An 18,517-nucleotide genomic window follows, 5' to 3' on the forward strand; every position below is an offset into this window, starting at 1 on the left:
CAAAATTATCTTGCAAAAGTGAACTGATACCTGAAACATTATTAGAAGTGTTCGATCAAAAGTCGTCCAGAAAATTTGTTAATTGAGTTCGAAAGAACCATATATCATAAATTAATCGCGCCAAACGGAATGGACCCAGGATGCATCATAGCAGTTAAAAAAGGAAAAAACGATAACCCCATTCAATATTCTAATTTGCCTTCAAATTTGTCAATTGTGTTTGTTGTTATTTTTAAGATACCAAGGCACAGAGCTAGCTGGACTATTTCCTAGAACATGCACAGAACCCAGCTTCCATTCCTCAGAAACTTCATAATTACCCAAATCACAAGATTTTTCCGAGAAATTGCAGTATCATTTGACCAGCGAAAATTAAACCAAATAACCTCTGGTTCATCGATCGATCTCTACCGTTGGAGCTGCAGATTCGCCATTAAGTAAAGTAAAATGCAGCGTTTGGACCACAATGAATTTAGTCCAAAGCTTTATTTGAAAAAAAAATTTTGACTTGCAGGTGATTTGTGTGTTTGGATCATGGGTTTGTCGAAGATGACTTAATTAACTCTACAATTATTTTAATTTATGCGGTTAACCTATTTTTATATTGAAATTAAAAAAACAAATTCACAAAGAACTCCTGGATTGCTCAATTTGGCTTGATCAACTTGGAGACATCAGATGTTTGTTTGGTAGACAAAATTTTCCCAGAAATTGCATAAACGATGTACTTGTCACTTTCTCCGTATCTCATTCATGGAAACAGCCATCGAATTTTCCTTGACGGTGAAAATGAAAGATCAGAACACCTTTTTTTTTTGGTTCTGGGAATGGAAGTCAAGAGGACACTTGCACCCGTCTTGTCGACGATTGTAAAAAAGGGCATGACTTTCGTCCAACTGGTGTTTTTTTTTTCTCTTCCAGATTCCGGATATGCCTTGGAAGAAGATTCGTGAAAATTCATAATGAAGAAATTGGAACACGTAAGGGATCAGGAAATGGGTATAAATATGAAGGGAGACAGGAGCCGGAAGACACTAATGAAAGTGAAAGGGAGATGAAGGTGATCATGATCAGTAAAGCTGTAATATTAATTTGGTTGATTTTGTTTGGGCTGAGTTGTGCATCCAAAAAAGATACCCAAAATGAGGGGATAATGGATGGAAACAGGACGAGGTCGAAGGTGAATTTGATACACGTAGGAGCAGTTGTTGATGAGCTGACTCCATCCATCGGTGGGGCGGCACAAAAATGCATCACAATGGCACTGGCGGATTTCTATGCGGCGCATCCCAATAATCGCAACAACTTGGTCGTACATTTTAGAGATTCACAGGACGTGGTTGACGCAACCTCAGCTGGTTAGTTTTCGGCCCTTTTTAATTAATTATTCAGCCTCATGCTCCGCCGCGGCCCCGGAGAAACCAACGGTTCTAATTTCTTTAACTTTTATGTGCTCAAAAACTTGAACAAATCAAACTTTTCGATCAAGAAACCGACTGAATCAGTCGGCCCGGCCAACGGCGGAGGGCATCAACAGCGGGTGGGGGGACCATTAATCCAACCGATCAATTTTAAAAGAAAAAAGAAAAAATTAATTTCGCCCTCTATGATCTCATTCTAATTAGTTTGTTTTTCTTTTTTCAAAAAAACTTTATTCAATTAACGGTGGTTCAGAGTGGCCGAGCATAGCTCAGTAGTATTTCCAAGTACTAAAAAAAGTGGTTCATAATGCATCAACCATGTTCCAAGAATATTATTACATTATAAATTTAAAAATTCAAACCGTAACTAAAGGTTATATCGATGCCACTCAAATTGGCTCTTCAAACATTTGTGTTTGGAAACGGGTAGGGAGTGTTTTTAGTCCAATCATTTCTATTTATGATTACTTTAATAAAAATATTTTTTATGATAAAATATTTTATAATTTTGATGTTCTGCTACAATAGTTCTTTTCCTAAAAAACAAATCTTATGAACACCAGGATAATTTGTTTAGATACCTAATTTATCTCGTACAAATATATCTCATTAAGCTCAAGGGGTTTTCTTTTTCTTTTTTCACGGATCCATTTAACATATGATATTTCTCATTAACTTGTTTTAATACCCGTCCTTATCTTATGCACTAGCTTTAGCTTCTTTCTAATTTTTTTTTCATTGATCTCTGCATGTTATTAATTTCTCACAGTATTTATTTCTAATATATATGCACCCACACAAAGCAATTCTATCTTCCAATAATTTTAATGTAAACATAAATAAAAACATCGAGATCTCAATTCTATTAAAAACTAATCTTAAAAATAAAAAATAAAAAACCTAAATTTTTTTAGTAAAAAAACATGTAGATACGAATGTTCAAACTCATGTAGAAAAGAGTGATACCAATTCTAACTTAATTAAACTCATGTTTGGCAATATTTTACAAATGTGGCATAATATCCCCAATTATTGACAATATTAGGTTTCATATTTTAAGGGTGAACTAAGCTAAGTTTATGTGTGACATTCCAAGGAATAATATAATCTTAGTAATATTATACTATATTCCACACTGCTGTAAATAATGTAATTCTTGAAATAAAGCCCTTAAAGTCTAAAACAACATTTTGTAGCTGTTTTCTGAATATATAGTATTCTACTTTTAAGAATAATATTTCAGTAAAAACGTATTTCAAGAAATATTCTCTAAATTTTGTTTTCTGATATCTTTTAGTGTGTTTTTATGGATATTTACAAAAATAAATAAATTAAGCTTTCTCAATATTCTTCCAAAATTACATATTAGTAAAAATGTGCACTTAAGTAAACTTTAATCTTGCTAATCATTAGATAGACCCTAGTTTTTTTTTTCTTTTTTATATTCATGAGTGTTCGGATTAGACTAATCTCACGGGGTAACCGTCTGACCATAAAATATTTAGTACCAGAAAACACAAAATAATTACTAAATCCTAAGATATGTGGTATGATGAGATTTGAACTTATTCCCTTTTAGCTCCTAATTTGGACCATAGTTTTTAGAAACTATAATGAAAAAAAATATATATTTTAAAACTAGTTTTCTAGATGCCCTAGAGTCAAATTTTCTATAAAAACGCGAGGTATTCTAACTTAGAATACTGTAATTATAATATCTAGAAAATAGATTAAATAATTAAAATCAATAGGATATGTTTTAGAAAAAATAAATTTATGTCAATAATTCATTTGTATTAAAATTAAAAAAGCACCTGATATTTTAACAAACTTACCAAATTTTTAATGAGAATTTTTTGGTAATTTTTATTAAAAATTAAATACTTGTTTGATTAAGAGATAGAATAGGATTTTTAAATGAAAACAAAAAGTTCTCATTAGCTTTTAATCCATTCTAATTTCTATCGTGAATAAGCATGTAACTATTTTACTAATGACGATATATTGTAGTCAAAGTGAACATTAATTAACATATATCTTAAATTAAGAAGTTGTGAGTTTGATCATCATCCCCACATATTGTACTTAAAAAAAATATGGTATATATTGTAAGATATATTTATATAAAAAGTAATAAAATCTTCCACTCAATCAAGAAAAATTGCATACAAAAATGATCTCCTCGTTTAAAAGATATCAGAGAAAGAAATAAAATTAATAGAATTTTCGGTATCACATAAAATAGTCTTCTTGTTACATTCATAAACTCTTCCTCGGCAAGAAATTCCAAACCAAATAAGTCCCCATATAGAGAAAACAAGAAAAAGAAAAGATAGCATGATATATTTTAAAATATCGGTACTCTATAATTTTGTAAGTTTCAGGAAATGATTTCAGTCTTGATTTTGTGTATTGATAAGATTTAATTTGATTTTGACTAATGAATTTTTTTTGGGTTAAAATTAGAAGGTGATTAGAACAAAAAATTTTAAAAAAATTATTTAAAAATTGTAACAGTTGTGCGTAACCACTTGTTAGTATCAATCTGATCATCCTTGTATTTTTACTAATAGCAAAATAGGAATACAAAAAAGATGGAGGATTTATTTTTCTAAAAAATAAATAGTCAGACTTTTAGTTACTAAACTATATCCATGATCTAAGGATTGTTTTATAACATTCATTTCTCATTTTCAATTTATTAAAAAATCTAAACACTTAACAACTATGTATGCTACTTGTTTCTCATTTTCTATAAACATTTTCAATGTTGTATATAAATTTTGGAAATAACAAAAATAAATATTCTTTTATTTGTATTTTTCTTTTGTTCCCATGGGTTTATCATTCTTATTTGAAATCATGCCATTCTATTTTTATCGTTCAGTTATATTAATTAATAAAGAAGTGATGTGCTTATGGTTGCACTTGCAGTGGTGGATTTAGTGAAGAACGAAGAAGTGCACGCAATAATAGGGCCAGAAAGTTCGAGCGAGGCAACGTTCATGATAAAGCTAGGCGAAAAAGCCAGCGTCCCCATAGTTTCGTTTTCGGCCACAAGCCTTTCGATTTCGCCATCGCAGAGCCCCTTCTTCATTCGAACTGCCCAAAACGACTCGTCTCAAGTCAAGGCCATCACCACCCTCGTCCAAGGCTTCGGATGGCACGAGCTGGTCCTCATCTACGAAGACACCGAATACGGCAGAGGCCTCATCCCATTCCTCACCGATGCCCTCCAACAATCCAACATCCGAGTCCCTCACAAATACGCCATCCCCACTTCCATGGACGCCTACCAGATCTCCAAACACCTCCACTCCATGAAGAAGCGGCAGACCAGAGTCTTCTTGGTGCACGCCACTTCCCCATTTGGGTCCGCTCTGTTTCCGCTTGTGGACAGAGCAGGCATGATGAGCGAAGGCTACGCCTGGATCCTCACCAACACCCTCTCCAACTGCCTCCACGCCATGGACCCACGCGTCATTAACTCCATGGAGGGCGTTTTGGGGATACGCCCCCATTTCCCGGCGTCGGAAGCGCTCGAGAATTTCAAGCGGCGGTGGAAGTGGTCGGCGCCCGAGCTCAACATCTACGGCCTCTGGGCTTATGACACCATTTGGGCCTTGGCTCTGGCGGCTGAGCGGATTGGAGAAGTCACCCATCTGGGGTTTCTGAAGCCGCGCGACGGTAATGATGCGAAAACAGATATTGATAACTTGGGGGTCTCGGAGGTTGGTCCGAAGCTGTTGAGGGAGATTTCGAATGTTCGATTTCAGGGTTTGAGTGGGGATTTCCACTTGGTGGATGGGCATTTGCAGCCCTCGGCATTTGAAATCTTCAATGTGATTGGGAGAGCGGAGAGATTAATTGGGTGCTGGACTCCCGAGAAGGGTATCTGCCGAAACATAGCCGATGATATTGATAACAAACCCAGTGGACACAAATACTCTTCCTCGGTCAGTAAGCTGAAGAAGATAATATGGCCTGGAGACTCCATCACTGCACCAAAAGGCTGGGCTGTGCCTGCAGATGGCGAAAAATTTCGAATAGGAGTTCCCAGAAAACAGGGGTTTAACGAGTTTTTGGATGTGACCAGAAACCCTGACACGGGAGAGCTTAATTTTACTGGATTTTGCATAGACGTGTTCAGGGCTGTTGCAGATGCTTTGCCTTTCCATCTTCCTTATGAATTTGAACTCTTCAGGGATGAAGCTGGGGACAGCTCGGTTATTTATGATGACCTCCTGCACCAACTCAACGATAGCGACAAGGTCAGTGCTGTTCTCCCAGTTTCTAATTTTCATCGGAGTTATTGCTTTGTGGCCATGTCCAGCATTCAGACCCAAAATTTGCATCCATAGCCTCTCTCAAAGTTTTCAAAACTGGGGAGGATATATAGATACGGTTTTTCCTTTTCTTTTTACATATTGTGAAAATTAAGGTTCAATCAGATCATCTTCTTGTCTCTTTTTACTACCAAGATTTCTCATTCCTTGTCACTTATTTTGAAGAAAGTACTTAAAATCTAATTGCTCTAATAACGTGATCTTTGTATGTCGTAATCTAATTAATCCCACTAGTGTTGTTGATGAATTGAAAAGGGATGACACTTGTGTTGTGTTTTTGTTGGGTATGAGAAAGAAATTCGACGCGGTGGTAGGAGATATTACGATTGTGGCCAGCAGAGCAAATTACGTAGATTTCTCATTGCCATATACCGACTCGGGCGTCACAATGCTGGTGCCAATCAAACACATCATGCAACATAGTATGTGGGTTTTCTTAAAGCCTCTGAGCTTGGATCTATGGCTTACCACAATAGCAGCCTCCATAGCAACAGGGATTGTTCTACTAATCTTAGAGCACGGTGGAAGAAGAGAATCATTGCAGCCATTGGAGCTACTTTCCTTAATTCTTTGGTTTCCCTTCTCCTCCTTGGTTCTCCCTGAAAGTAAGCCCTCTATGCTCCTTCGTTAAAAGTTTTTTATTGCATCTATAAATTTTTTTTTTTTTTTTTGGTTTTAGTGGTGATTTAACACTATCCTCCTTTGTTGTTTTTGCCTTTTGTTTTGGTTGAACAGGACAAATAGTGACCAATAAACGGTCTAGGTTTGTGCTAGTGGTTTGGCTGTTTCTTGCGTTTGTCCTAATGCAGAGTTACACGGCAAGCTTGTCTTCAATCTTAATGTCAGATCAGCTCCAGCCCAAGTATTTTAGCGTGAATGAACTTATATCCAAGGGTTACTACGTTGGATACCAAGAGGGTTCCTTTATAAAATCTTTGTTGACAGAGCAGTTGAAATTTAATGAATCCAAGCTGAAATCATATGCAAACGTGGAGGAGTATCGAAAGGCATTGTCTAAAGGAAGTCAAAATGGTGGCGTTGCTGCAATCTTCGATGAAATCCCTTACCTCAAGATCTTCCTTACGAAATATGGCTCCGATTTCATCATGGCTGGTCCTATATACCGAACAGACGGATTTGGCTTTGTAAGTTCCTTCTCTCTGAGTTAGTTTCTCAATTCATTCACTCCAAGACGGACTGAATTTGGTTGGTTTGTTGATTTCAGGCATTTCCACTAAATTCGCGGTTAGTACCTTATGTATCAAGAGCAATATTGAACGTGACAGAGGGAGAGAAAATGGAGTCAATTTCAACGAAATACTTTGGAGCTGGAAATCAAAATCAAGACAGCTCAATCTCATCCCCCGACAGTAGTCCATGTTTGGAGGTTTCCAGCTTCGGGGGGCTCTTTATAATCACCGGGATAGCGCTGCTGCTGGCTTTGATCGGCTCCAAAGCCTTCATCTGGCAAAAGCCTGCCTCTGTCGCCAAGACATACTTCAGAAAATATGTGTCCTTTCAACAGCTTTGTGAGTGTGATGAGAAGGTTAAGGAAATGGACGACATGTCGAAATCCTCGCCCAAAGCCGACACGTCGGAGCTGGCTGCATCTGTATCAAGTGATGCAGGTTCAGATCATGCCTGCCACGATGGAACCGCTTCTACTCCTGTAAAGCACACCACTAGCTGAAATTTGTTTTACTTTCAAAAATAAAATCCTTCCCTGGAAGCAAAATTTGAGAACTATTATTTAATTCTCAACATGTTGATCTTAATATAATTTTTGATCGGTAGACTTGCTCTTTTTTATCTTTTATTTTTCCCTTTCCACATTGATGATTGGCATTGTTATTTAAGGAAAAAAAAAAAAAAGAATTGGTCAAGGTCATAAATTCCAGCTGATGGGTGGATCGGAATTGAACTGAAACTAAAGATGATCCAATTAATTAAACATGCTTCTCCTTAAATATATAGATTAAGTGGAGTCTTCTGATCTGCAAAAAAAATATATATGTGAAACCAAATAACAGAATCTCAGTCTTTAGATTGAGTCTATTATTATTATTATTCTATTGGGTTCAGATTGAGTCTATTTCTTGTTCATTATAATAAATATGATACAACTATGTTTCCATATATGATATCTCCACATCCAGTAATTTATGCGACCGTGAAAGGTGTCATAGCAATTAAAATTTCCAGCAAATTATGCAAAAACTATAGGTTGTAATGTAAAGCACGCAGGTACTTGCGTTTATTCATCTTTATATATACTCATTATATTAGAAGTGGGTTGACATTGAGAGTATGCATATGCATATGTAATTTAGTTTGGTTTCAGTTTTCAAGTACATCGGTAATCTCTAAGGCTGTGATGGCTTCACCGGCGGTGACGAACCCTAGCGGTGTCATTGCTTGTTCAAAAGCTGGGTTTAGAAGAACAATTCTTCACGACCTCCGTGAACGGCAGGGCCAAAGCCCTTATTATGATAAGATCTGCCGCCCGGTCACTGATCTCCTTCCCTTGGTTGCATCTGGGATTAAAGGTGTTACTTCCAATCCTAAGGTACTAATAATCTCCCCCCTCTCTCTCTATCTCTTTTTCGTTGCTTCAACCTTATGACTCCTTGTTCTTGTGTCAGATCTTTGAGAAATCTATAATGTCGTCCACAGCTTACGACGAACAGTTTAGGTACGTTATGGCCCGTTTGGTATGCAATTCAAATTCTGTTTATTGTTTCGGATGCACTGAATCCATTCGATTGTTTGTAAGATTTGTTTTCAAAAACTGTTTTTGAATTCTATGCTCCAGACAGTGTAAATTCTAAAAACAACATAATTTCCAATGTTTTGAATTTAGAACTTTATTTGATAAATATATTTCATCATGTTATAAATTTATTTCTATTCTGCGATCACCAACCAAATTTAACTAGCTTTGAAAAGTTTTTCCTTTTTGTTTGGGGGTTGTGAAACCATGGATAGAGATCTAGCAAAAGAAGGAAAAGACATGGAAAGCGCATACTGGGAACTGGTAACAAAAGACATTAGGGATACCTGTGAAATCTTAGAACCAATCTACAAAGAAACAGGTGGTTTAGACGGCTATGTCTCTGTACAAGTTTCCCCTTGGCTTGCTGATAACACACAGAAGACAGTCGAGGCAGCTAAATGGCTTCATAAAACAGTCGGTCGTCCAAATGTGTATGTCAAAATTCCCGCAACTGCTGAATCCATACCCGCAATAAAGGAGGTCATTTCCCTAGGAATAAGCGTAAATGCAACTGTAAGTAAATCACCAAACTTTGTTTAAGAGGCAAAGGTTCATTTACTCGCATACATCTTTGAAAACAATGGCATTTGGTTTGGCTGTGGACTTTTGTCGAACACTTTGTGAACGCCAGCTCTCTATCATTTAAACAGCTCATATTTTGCATATCCACTTACGAAATGGTAATCGATGCCTACTTGAATGGCCTCGAGTGCTGTGGATTGAATGATCTCTCGGCCATTTCTGGCGCTGCGGCTTTCTACATAAGCAGAGTAGACGCTACTGTTGATGCTGAGCTTGAAAAGATAGCAACCCCTCAGGCCCTTGTGCTCAGAGGGAAGGTAAATTACACAGTATAACTAGTTAGTGATCTATTACACATAAAGATTGAAAAAATTGGATGTATCTAAACACAGAGAGGATGTTTAATTATGCAGGGAGCGGTAGGTCAAGCAGCAATTGCATATAAAATTTACAAGGAGAAGTTTTCGGGAGGAAGGTGGGAGGCATTGGCGGAGAGAGGAGCCAAGAAGCAGAGATTGATGTGGGCCTCAACAAATGTGAAAAATCCAGCCTACCCAGATACCTCCTATATCGATCGTCTGATTGGACCAGAAACGGTGGGTCCGAAAAGTTGCATCCTTTCTCTCTATGGAATTGGAATTGGAACATTCTGATTATTGAAACTTGAAAGAATGATTTTTCAGATATCGACCATACCAGAAGAAGCTCTAGCGGCATTCATGGACCATGGCGTTGTTTCTAGAACTCTGGATTCGAATATGGAAGATGCGGAGAGTGTTTACAGGGAAATACAGAAATTGGGGATTGATTGGAAGGCCATTGGCTCGCAGCTGGAGGGCCAAGTGCTGGACGCCTTCAAGAATAGCTACGATACTGTTCTTCGCAGCCTGCAGCACAGGGCAGTGTCGTATTAGCTGTGTCCAATTGTTGATGACAATAACATTGTATTGTATACTCACTTCTTTTTTCCAGCAGTTTGTGGGGTTTTCGAATACATTCCAATGGTAACACAGGGGGGTTTCCAATTGGCTATGAAATTGCGTTCACCTTCATTCCAACCAACTATGTATTTAAGGAAAATTATAATTAGTGGAAAAATTTATTTATAAGTATGGTTATTTTTTTCTTTTGTATATTACCAATATTTTATTTACATATAATATACAATATTAATATACGAGTTCTTACCTTTTTGTCAATCTGATCAAATATTTTATCATGCGACAAATTTGATATTTAGGCCAAATCTATCGTTATTGCAAAAGTCTCTATATTTAATGCACAAATATAACATATACCTTTGTCTTAGAGTATTTTTAATGAGTAATAAATACAAATTGTTATTAGAGAAAAATGTTAACAAATATGACATGTTTATTTGTTCATTTATAGAATTTAGAGTATTTCTACTTTTACCTTTATCCATTTTTTTAAGAAATAAGAGACATAAATAATTACCAAACATATTTCTGCTTCTAATTAAAAAAAAAAAGAAACAAAAAACAGAAAACATGATACAAGAAACGAGAAACACGAAACGATACCGTTACTAAACGAGCTGAATCAATGATATTCCCTTAATTAACCAATGACATTAGCAAATAAATATAATATATTTAATAAGTTAGTAATCATTATAGCGAATCAATAATATGAGCAAATAAATACAATACATTTAGGCCTCGTTTACTCATTAGAAATCATAATAAGAATGAATCAAAATGAAATCAATTAAATGGAAATCAATCAAATGGAAATGTTATTGTTTACCAGAGATTTTATGAAATTCAAATAAAAATGTTTTGATGTTGTTTACTGTTTATAATCAGAAAACCAATCAAATATATTACAATTATTAATATACTGTCTTTATTTTCTCTAACTAATTACAAATATATTATTGTGCATGCTAATATTTTTTTAGTTAAAATAATATAAAATTTATTATATTACTATTTTATTGATAGTAAATATTTTTTACTAATAACAATTTATTTGATATTAACAAATAATAAATAATTAAAATAAAATTCTATCAACTAAAATAATTTTTTTATTATAAATTGAAACTATCGTTTAATATAAAATATCATTAAATTTCAGTCCCTCCCAATGAAAGAAAGATAGGAAAAAGAAAAAAGGTTTTCTTGTATGGGTTTTAGGCTTGAGACAATTATTTCGCTGTATTTTGTAATATTTTTTTTGGACAGTTATATTTGGCAATATTTGAGTTCATTTTGCAAGACAATAAAAAAAACACTTTTTAAGAAAACTAATGAAGAAAGAATAATGAGCAAGTTACAAATACCAAATGAGCTATATCTTTCAAGCCAAGTGGGTAGGTATGAAAAGAGTCCAAATTCTTCTTGGATCATCTTAAAACTTTTAATATTACTTCCTCGTTAATCATATCAATGGTCTACCTATAGACTTCATGTTAATATCTAAATATTCAAATAAATAAATGGAATGTTAACATACAATAAAAATACAAAATTTACTGTAACCTAACGGCCTATATTTTTTTTCTTTGTATGACAGTGATTTAGCTCCCACAATAGTGATTTTACTTTTTTGAGAAATTTTTATAAGAAATTTCGTAATTTTGTGAGACTCGTGGGGAACCTATATAGAGTTAAAATTTTCTAGGAGTACTAAAAAAAAGCTACATTATTCCATTCTTATTTTTAAGAAAATTAATCTTATGCACCATAATTTATAATTGAGTTTTTTTTTTTTTTTTAAAAATAATTGAGGTTCTTTTAACACACCAATATGGGGTGGGAGATCGAATCTTCCACCTCAATGAAGTAATTAGTGTTTTATCTACTCATTTATGTTTAAATTGATATAATATGGAGTGGTAAGAAAAATGACCACAATTTTTTACTTAATTAAACACAAAATTCATGACAACACCATAGCTCAACGATAAAGACATATAACTTGTTTATGCTGCATTCTGTCAAGGACTGTAGAAGCGAGTTATGCAATAGAAGACTTGTACAGAAAGAACAAACATTTCAAAGCTTAAGTTAGTCTAGGTTTGAACTAAGTAAGTCAGTCTTAGATAGAATAACGTACCTAATTGAGAGGATTGAATGTTCTTTTATAGGTGGATGAAGGGAGACAAATCTGTTATAGCCATTCTGACAAGCGGTACGGCTTCGCGCCATAGTTCTCCAATATTGTAGCTTAGAAGTATGTCTTTGCAAAGATCATTATAGTTCCTCTCGAGCTCATAGGTTGACCTATGATTTAGATCCAAATGTGTGTTTTATCCAAACCGATTAAGATAAATCTATTGATCTATCAGGTCCACGTGTGTAGCTAAAATCACTTACTACAAGTGTACGGGTTAAGTTTTAATATAGATGGTAAATGAATACCGATATCTCCTCGGTTTTTTGGACTTGATTAAGTGTTGTGATGTCTTCCTATATTCGCTCGGGTTACAATTTTCCTCTTAATTTGATCTATTTATATTCTGTTTCCTCTCGATTATTTATTCATGTAAAATATGTCTTATGTGCATAAATCCATTATAAAGAAACAAAAACTAACAATTAATTCACGTATAAATCTTATGAAATGTAGCTTACATGGTGCACTTATCAATGCGGTGCGGTAGGTCAAATTCTATCCTCCAACATAACTCGTTTAAAAAATACACCAAATTCATATTCATCTTTTTAGTTTTCTGCATTATTTAATAATCACATTCGTTGTTTTTTAGTACAACAACATATGTGGATAGGAATTCTACCTCATCTTTTAATTAAAAATATATATTTTAATTAGTTGAACTATACTCTGTTTAATCACAATGGATGTGAAAGACTCCTAAAAAAGGCCTATTGAATAAGCATTGACATTTTAATTCATTTAAGCTTTGTTTTTTATTTTAAAAACAAGAGATTAATTAAAAAAAATGAGAGAAGAAACGAAAGTGAAAGACTTGTCCTTTTTTTCAAAAAATATAAAGACTTTATTTTTGTTTTTTTGTTTCTCTTGTTTTGTTTTTAAGATGACTTCCGTAGGTTTTGGAAGTATTGCTTATATTTCAACAATTCAACATATGGACAAAAACAATTCAATATATGGACAAAAATGTCCCTTCGAGTATGACCATCTCTGACATAGACTCCAATATGACATTTTCAATAATTTTCTTACGAACCAGACTGAAGAAATCACTTATTAATCTCAAAAGAAAGAAAAACAGTAGAAATTTACAGCTATCTATCATTCAAATTTTCACGACTATAAAAATCTTCTCCTTCACATTTCTCTCCCACTTGTCAAAATTTTAATTGGTGTTACCAACAAAATTTTAGCCGGTTCAATCAATATAGAATCATATATCAAAATATAATAATTGATTTGGTCTCCAATTTAATTCATAGATAGGTAATTAATGTCTTACCATTTAAGCTATGTTGAATCAATCACACGGACTTATATGAGATAAATGTGTGCACGATATTCATATAAAACTCGTGTAGGCACTTAGACAAAAAAAAAAAAATCATAAATTTTGGTGTTTAGAGTAATATTAGTCGAATGTGGGATAGAAAAGAAAAATTAGAGTTTGTTAAGGATCCCATTGAAAAAGCTAAGAGATCTAATAAAAACTTATAATATACATAAACTACTTTTTTCATTTTTAATTGATTTTGGGATGGAATCTATAAATTTCGACAAAAAAAAAACATTCAAATTGAGATCCGCGGATAAAAAAAAAAAAATCATATGAACATTCTGAACAATTACTGCTGAGTCACATATGTTGACGTTGGCATCTGAAATCCTGAACTTGAACAGCAAGAAAAGAGAAAACTGTGGCCATTATGAAAAACCTCATTCCATATCTCTTTCATCACGTCACTACGGAGCTTCTCCATGTCCATCGTGTGGCTATAAACAGCCCAAGTCTTTCGATTTTACCAACATTTGTATAAAAAAAAAAAAGAAAAAAAATCAACACTCCAACATAATTATCTTTATCTACTTCGTTTCCCAATATTATCATTAACCCATACAAATTTAGCCTAATTCAAATCCTTAATTAAGTTTAATTCCTTTATACACCTACACTTATATTATAATTTTAGTCCAACATAAAAACATATAACCCATTTCCTTCGGGTAAAAAAATTGTAGGTTAAAATTCTCATGCCTCACTTTTCAAATAATAAAAAATTGCTATATAATTATCCTTCTCTCAACATGCTTTTTCTTGCATCTCTTCAAACACATTTTTTTCTCTCTCTCTGTGTCACTTTCATGTGGATTTTCTATTACCGACTTATATTTTTCCATACGCGCTTTCGTGATAGGATTAGCATTGTCTCTAAGGATAAAAGTGTCATATTTTTGTTTCCACTTATCAAGGGACAAAAATTTTAGTTGAAATAGTCAAATATGCATGATGTTGTCCTACGCGTCCATTTATCGCAACAACTTATTACTACTAACACATTAAATTTCTGTCTGACATGTTCACGTTAACATTTATATATTCTCATGAATTCCAGGTTGAACCAATATTTATGCCGAGACTTCCACATTTCTATTTACATTGACATTAAATAAAACATTTACTTACCACATTCCTCATCGTGTGTGACCATCCTATTTCCAACTTCTCCTTTCTAATGGAGTATGTGTCCTTTTGTTTTGGAAAATTTAAGTGAATGACTAAATTTTGGTACTCAGTTTAAAAAATAGTCATTAGTTTTAAATTTTGCACAAATAGCTAAATGATATTTTAGGAGTTTTACAAAATACGGTGATTTTCCAACAATACCATTTTCCATGATTTTTTTTGGATTTTTCTTATATTCAACCACCTAACAAACCTCTTTTTTAATTCAAATTATTATTCCTACATTAAAGGAATTTTAAATTAATTATTTTAATTATTTTATTTTGAATTTCAGTTAATTTAAATGATTTGTCATCTCACATCTCATCCTTGTACCATTGTTATACTATATCTTCTTCTAAGCCCCCTCTTCTCTCTTTGCAACAATGGATTGATTATCAAATTAAGTTTCTGAATATTCTTTCGACGTTCATTTGTTTCTCTTTTCTTTATTAGACTCATCATTCACCCTTTTATTCTCATCAAACTTTCTATCATCCTTTTAAATATTTGATGAATTATTAAAAATCGAATGTCAATAAATGTATATACCAATTGAATAATTATTAAACTTAGAAGGGCAATACATGTATATATCATTATGCAACTCAATTATAAAAATTAGAAGGTCGATAACTATATGAAAAATACGTGTATATATTACTATGCAACTTAATTACTAAAATTCGAAAGTCAATACATGTAAGTACCAATTCAAGAATGATCAAAACTAGGATGTCAATACATGTATATATCATAATGCAACTCAATTATCAAAATTAAGAGATCAATGTATATATCAAAATTCAACTCAATTATCAACATTAGGATGTCAATACATTTATATATCACAATGCAACTCATTATCAAAATTAAGGGGTAAATATATGTATGTACTAAGAAGAAATATCAAAATTAGAAGGTCAATACATGTATATACTAATTGCAAAAATATTAAAATTAGAAGGTCACCAATAACATGTATAGACTATATAAAGTAGTTGGACTTACGTAGATATACTTCTCAAATTTGATTTTAAAAGACACATTCATGTGGTTAGTTCACGTCTATTTTTTATTTTAAAATTCTTCCTAAATTACCGGAAGACAAAAAACAAGTTTTATTTTTAAATTCTCCCTAAATTATGGGAAGGCAAATAACAAGCTTTTAAACATTTCCTTCTTCTTCATTTTCCATCATTCAAAGTCCCAAAATAAAAACAACTGGACCACACTGGACTGTCGGTCGATCACAGCGTGCAGAATGTTGGGCGGCGACACGCGAATCAGAATTGGGCAACGAGTCATACACCGACGGCCAGAGTGCTGAACGGAATGAGGAGAAACTTACCGGAATGGGACAAAATTGATCGATATTAGAAGGAGACAACTGACCGGAACATGATTGACCGATGACCTGAGTGGGACGATGGAGGACTACAGGTGAAGATGAAAGTTGGAGGAGAGATGGAGATGTGGGGCAAAAATGAGGAGTTGCTACCAAACAAACCCTAAATCCAATTTCTTCAAATACAAGTTCAAGATCCTAAGTTTTAATAAATTTCACTAAAATACTCATAATTACCCTTCTTATTTAGGAATTTTATATTTTAAACTTATAAATTTCAAAATCTACCATAACAATTTTTTTTATAATTTTAAAATCTGTTTTCAAAATCTCGTTTCAAAATATAGAGTATTTGTTGGATCGGTATGACAATACTAGAGGGGATGATGAAACTTTTTTAATAATTATGTAAACTTTTTATGAACGTATAATTTTATCACTAATTAAACAATACATTAGAAATGCAAACACCCTCATTAATTTCACCACCGAAATATTGCACATAAATATGAATAACAAATTGTAGCAATTAATTTCATGCAATTCATAATAAAGAAAATTAATTGCAAAAATTAAATAGAGTAGGGTTAGAGAAAATGACAGCATAAATTTTATAGTGGCTCGGCAACAATCTGCCTACTCCACTTCCCAAGCTCCTCTTGGGTGTTCAATTGAAGAACTTGACTCTTTCCACGGCTTAAGAGTCCAACCAGTACAAAGTTCTTTTTACGAGAGCAAGAACGAACCCGATCCTTTTCACGGATCAAACTGTTACAAATGCTCATTTTCAAGCTCAAGAGCAACCCTTACAAAGAATATAGAAATTTGAAGGACAAGATCATATTACAACTCTCTCAAAAGAGTGGATGTACAAATTTACGCTCACAAATTTGTAAGAAAAATTCTTACAAAATAAAAGCCGTAAAATGACTAAGAGAAAATAAAATTGGAAACTCAAATATCTCTCGAAAGAAATTATAAGAACATTGAAATTTTGGAGAGAAAAAACATGAAGAGATTGAAGAGAAAATTGGGGAGAAAATTATTGTCGAAAATTTGGGTAAAGAAGGATATTTAAATAGAGGGAAAAGAGATTTAAAATTAGTTTGAAACCAAAATCAAATTGGACCATTGAATTTCAAAGAAAAACAAATCAATGGTTGAGATTTGATTTGAAAATAAATAATTATGAAATAATAATAATAAAATTATATATATATATATATAACTCTCCATGGCTACTTCCATTTCCCTTTTCTTTTTAAATAAAACCGTCACATGTCATTTGATGTTTGACATGTTTTTTTTAAATTATTTTTTAACAAATTATTACTTTTTCTTTTCTTTTTTTTCTTTTTTTTTTAAGTAAATACATCTTGCCACGTGTCATTATTTTATTGGTCGATTTAGCCGCCACGTTATCTTCTCGATATTTTCTTTTCAACTTTTTTGTCATAATTTGTTCGTTTGAACTCCGATTTGGGTGATTCAAATATCGTTGGAATTGTTGTTTGGAGCTCTAGGCTCTTGACACTTAAAAACACTAAAATTGTCAAATAATATAATTAAGTTTGTTATCATCAAAATATTTATTAATGAATTAATTTAAGATTAAGGGCCAAAAAGTCAAAGTATTAAGTGGTTTAAATTTGATTATCAATTATTTTATTAGATACACTTGATTTCCTCCCTATTCGTTCTATCAAATAAATCCCGTATGTATACCTAATTTTTTGTTACAGGGGTGTATTGGTCTAAAATATTTATTGAATATTAAAAAAAATGTGATTTAGCTGTAATATCTTATATGTTTGGCCATTTTTTAAAACGTATTATTTATTTTAATCATTCCTGCAGTTACCCCTTTTGTTTTTTACAATTATTGTAACAATTCAATCCTTCATTAAAAATTCTTTTAGATAAACTATAGGATTGATGAATTATACCAATGGAGCCTATCGATAATATAGTCTGTCATTTATTGGTGGGAATGAATAATATAGAAGAATAAAAATGTCTAAATAAGCACATGAAAAATTTTGAAAAATTACAGGTCCATTTAATAATATTTTACTTTCTATTTTTCGTTTTTGATTTTGATGTTTGAAAAATAGGTATGTTTGATAACCAATTTAATTTTTAATTTTTATTTTTTAAAAACGTTTTTGAAATTCAAAAGCCAAAAATAAGTAGTTTTTCAAAATCTCAAATTTCTTCTCATGCTCAATTTTTTTTTTGACATATGTTTCTCTTAAAATCTCATATTCTAAAATTTTTATTTACAGAATATTTACAATTATTTATCTCTGTTCTAAGATATCACTTTGACTTTTGTTTCCCTAAAAATTTAATAATATTCCCAACTTTTCAAATTTCCCTTTTTATAACTTTTATTTCTAATTTATCATCAAGTTTTTTCTATCTAAATTTTTTCTCTTTAATTTCAATTTTTTTTTACTA

General features: G+C 32.7%; 2 protein-coding genes and 1 long non-coding RNA gene across 5 annotated transcripts; 2 read left to right on the forward strand and 1 right to left on the reverse strand.

The window, feature by feature from the left end:
* Positions 1-1,038: 1,038 nt before the first annotated feature.
* LOC111006985 (glutamate receptor 2.2) lies at positions 1,039-7,581 on the forward strand. The gene is made up of 5 exons (XM_088125379.1): positions 1,039-1,358; positions 4,356-5,692; positions 6,063-6,372; positions 6,503-6,912; positions 6,993-7,581. Exons 1-5 carry the CDS (start codon positions 1,055-1,057, stop codon positions 7,455-7,457), a joined length of 2,826 nt encoding a protein of 941 aa, XP_087981505.1. The 5' UTR covers positions 1,039-1,054; the 3' UTR covers positions 7,458-7,581.
* On the reverse strand, positions 7,297-9,247 carry LOC148210567 (uncharacterized). Of its 2 annotated transcripts, none has more exons than XR_015791575.1 (3): positions 9,108-9,247; positions 8,825-9,029; positions 7,297-7,434 (listed from the first exon to the last, which is right to left on the reverse strand). It is a non-coding gene; the product is annotated as an uncharacterized LOC148210567 (long non-coding RNA). The 2 variants fall into 2 exon arrangements; XR_015791576.1 differs by having other exon boundaries at positions 7,323-7,453.
* LOC111006891 (uncharacterized) lies at positions 7,717-10,261 on the forward strand. 2 transcript variants are annotated; one of them, XM_022278990.2, is made up of 7 exons: positions 7,717-8,011; positions 8,098-8,333; positions 8,410-8,459; positions 8,753-9,053; positions 9,191-9,379; positions 9,476-9,658; positions 9,746-10,261. In XM_022278990.2, the coding sequence occupies exons 2-7, from the start codon at positions 8,142-8,144 to the stop codon at positions 9,974-9,976; spliced, it is 1,146 nt and encodes a 381-aa protein (XP_022134682.1). In that variant the 5' UTR covers positions 7,717-8,011; positions 8,098-8,141; the 3' UTR covers positions 9,977-10,261. The 2 variants fall into 2 exon arrangements, with proteins under 2 accessions (XP_022134682.1, XP_087981507.1); XM_088125381.1 differs by having other exon boundaries at positions 7,717-8,333.
* The last annotated feature ends 8,256 nt before the right edge of the window (positions 10,262-18,517 follow it).

The sequence above is a fragment of the Momordica charantia genome, assembly GCF_013281855.1.
Source record: "Momordica charantia cultivar OHB3-1 chromosome 6 unlocalized genomic scaffold, Mcharantia_2.0 BLBB01000006.1, whole genome shotgun sequence".
Taxonomy (NCBI): domain Eukaryota; kingdom Viridiplantae; phylum Streptophyta; class Magnoliopsida; order Cucurbitales; family Cucurbitaceae; genus Momordica; species Momordica charantia.